The following is a 3,357-nucleotide window of genomic DNA, read 5'->3' on the forward strand; positions in this document are numbered from 1 at the left end:
ACGTATACATATAACATATTGTCATGTTATGGATAGACGTCCAACTGCAGACTTATGAAATGGGGCAACTAATCTTGAGACAATCATGCGCACATTCTTTGCTCGTTTTATGAGTTCTCATTTTGCGCAATTTCGTGTGATTTATTTTTGTTTGGTAATTGATTATCGGAAACAAATTAGAGCATGCATTAGGGACAAAGGGAGAGGGTCAAGAAAATAGAGAGAATTAAACAGAAAATCCAAAAGGATTGGGGGAAAAAGAAAATGAAAAGAATAGAGGTTGAGAATGTAGAAGAAAGAAACTTCAAGTAAACTTCCCTCTCAACAAATAGCACTTAATATTGATATCCCCCACTACCAGACAAAAAACAACCTCAAAATCTTAGGCGTGACAAGCCTAAGTGGGGTGCATTATCATCGTGCTAGCTTCCACGTCATCTCTACTATTTATCCCAACAGTCAACCCCTCACATTCGATCATCACCTTCTTTCACCTCGCACCTCCACCGTCCGATCGCTTTTTCCCCTAAAATTCTAATTAAAATTAAGAAAAAAAAACCCCACTTAATTACGATTTAATCCTACTTATTATTATTTTCAGTATTCCGACGATCCATGAACGTTTGGTACACGACGTTGCCGGCGGCGGGAAACTCGTCCACGGCGCAACTCCGGCACTTCAGCCCCAGCGGCTCCACTGCCCCCGCGACACGCGTCCACACCTCGTGGCTCGCGCACGTGGTCGACACGGACATCGTCGCCGGTCGGAAGATTTGGACGACTTTCTTCAGCACCCGAACAACGTCGTCGCGGTCGTCGTAGACCGACCCCACGCACTCGAAGCTCGCGTAGCTGTACCCGTCCTCGGGGGTGACATGGATGGTGGAGTGGCGGTCGCCGTCGATGCCGTTCATGGAGTAGCCGCAGGGGTCGAAGGCGAAGTCGCAGATCAGAGCCCGAGGGTTAATTTCGGAAATTCCAGTGATCGCCGTCATCTCTTTGCCAGCAGAGTCGCCGTCGTATTTGGCGCTGGGACGGAGAAAGAAGTTGCGCGCGAGGTCGCGGTCGAGCTCGGTCATGCAGATTTCGAGGGTGAACAATCCGCCGTCGTTGTCGTCTTCCCCTACACGACATGTAGTGTTTTGCGTGGATGCTGTGAACACGTGCCACGCGTGCGAGGGGGTTTTGGAGGGCATGACGTTGGCCTTTCGGTAGCAGAGAGTGGCGGGAAGTGACTCCTCTAAGTAAACGACCTCGTTTTGGAAGTTGGTGTAGGGAAAAGGCTGGGCACTGGGGAAGATAAAGTTACCGCGGGTGTAGCGGCAGGAGATGAGAGTGAGGCCGCGATCTAGCGAAGCGAGGCGGAGGAGTGGAGGGATGGATTTGAGGAGCTGGGTGGTCCCACATGTCTTGATGATGATCTTGGTGGGGTAGACGAAGAGGCTGGACTCGGATAACACGTAAGCATCGAAGTGCTGATTCGCTACGGCCGAGACAACGGTGCATTGGACGGCATGTAGGACTTGTTGCAAGGACTCAAAGTCAAGGAGGCGAAGACCAAGACCGAGCGACCCTACATTTTTAGGGTCGTCCCCTGAGAAGTGTAGCTCCAATCGCTTCTCGAACCCTTCAAAACCAGAAACCGCCATTCGGGTTGTTTAGGTCACACACAAACTGTAGGGTAAACCCTAGGAAAACGAACAAAGTGCCCTAAAAAACAAGGGCGCAAATCAAACAAGTGCCCAAATGAACAAATAGCGATAAGAAGAGATGCAGAGGATGAAATGAGATGAGAGAGAGAGAGAGAGAGAGAGATTGTGAGTGGGGAATGTAGAGATGAGAGAGAGAGGGTGGGGTGTGTGGAATTTATAGGTAGGTGGGAGAGGGGGAGAAGAGAGAGAGAGAGAGAGGGAGGAGAGAGAGAGAGAGGGAGGGTTGAGAGGAGGGGCATGCGGATGAGGCAACCAAGAATCATGATTGCAGGCATTATGAAGTGAACAAGGATGATGATATGTATATTGAAATTTGCTTACAAATCCTTTTTATTTTTCGTGAGTAAAATCTTTTCTTTCAGCACAGAGAGAGAGACTGATGTGTACAAGCAAACGGAATTTATGCCCACGCGTATAATATTAATCTTTATATTTTTTGTTGTTTTGTTTTCTGGTCTATTGTTTGTATGATTTGTATCTGAATCCTGCACTTCTCTCCACTTACTTCCAGTCGGCAGACAGTCACTGTTCTCTCCCATGAGTAGTGCTAAGCAAATCCAACAATGCATATTGCCGATTAATGATTTGTTTCCACTTAATTCATTTCAGTCCATTTTGATTAAGATGACAAACATATTCCATCCAATTATCATGTTAAAAATTAAATTATTATGTAGACTTACAATTTCTTAACGATCACAACAGTTAATGAATTCAATCATGCAACAACTCAATAAACATATTAAAGAAAACAAATTTTGAGTTTTATGAAGTTATGGTCATGATGCCTGATTTGAATTCATACTATGTATTTCGAAAGAACGTCAAGATGGTCAAAATTTATTGTTTTGCTATGATATAGGGCATTTTAAGGGTTTCGATATCATTTTCTATGTCAACTACTGGTTTGGTAGAAGAGTTTTCTCATCTCTTGTGGATTCCAAATTGTGTTACAAGGTGTAACACTGGTTAACAGATATTATTACTATCGTTGTTTGCTTTACTTAAACGAGTTTAATTTGCATGGTATGAGTTGTGCTAAATTGCACATATAATTTCATTTCATGGTTCACTTGCTGTCTAAAAAATAAGCAATAAAACAGGGGAGGTCCCTTAAGACTAATTGATGTTGGACCAAGAAACAAACATCATAAATAGGCATAGTAATTCTACGATTGTAAGAATTGGACAGATGGATCCATATATATGCTTGATCTGCTCAGTCACAAGTAGGTTGTACTTAGCCTACAGGGAACTGTTGTTTGTACAAGAACCTTATCATCACAAGTTCTAGCTGATGAAGATAATTATCTGCATGTGTTTTTCTGCCAAGTTTTGGGAAACTTCGGTTACTTTTGAATGTCAATAATTGAAAATAAGATGGGTCAAAATTCAGCATCACAATTACAAGGAATTATATCTAAGTCCTAGCTTGAAAATTCTGGGACATAATTATAGACTAGAAGTAGATATGTTCTTGTTTGTTCCTATCCATGACAAGAATTATTAGCATTGTTGCTAAATTCAATATGTTTTTTTTATAGGCATAATAATTTTTCCGTACTATAGAAGATTAGAAAAAGTGGTTAAGAAAAGAGATTTAAAAAATTGCAGATTTGAATTTAGTCAAGTTGGGGTAGAGCAA

The 3,357-nt window shown here is 42.6% G+C and overlaps 1 protein-coding gene across 1 annotated transcript; it reads right to left on the reverse strand.

The window, feature by feature from the left end:
* Positions 1-287: 287 nt before the first annotated feature.
* Positions 288-1,944, reverse strand: LOC137730510 (S-adenosylmethionine decarboxylase proenzyme 4-like). The gene has a single exon (XM_068469500.2). The coding sequence runs from the start codon at positions 1,647-1,649 to the stop codon at positions 582-584; it is 1,068 nt and encodes a 355-aa protein (XP_068325601.1). The 5' UTR covers positions 1,650-1,944; the 3' UTR covers positions 288-581.
* Positions 1,945-3,357: the final 1,413 nt, after the last annotated feature.

The sequence above is a fragment of the Pyrus communis genome, chromosome 16, assembly GCF_041283825.1.
Source record: "Pyrus communis isolate YQ-2024b chromosome 16, ASM4128382v1, whole genome shotgun sequence".
NCBI classification, from domain to species: Eukaryota; Viridiplantae; Streptophyta; class Magnoliopsida; order Rosales; family Rosaceae; genus Pyrus; species Pyrus communis.

Excerpts from the sequence above, each read along its gene's own strand:
- LOC137730510 (XM_068469500.2), bottom strand. The coding sequence starts at position 1,649 with ATGGCGGTTTCTGGTTTTGAAGGGTTCGAGAAGCGATTGGAGCTACAC.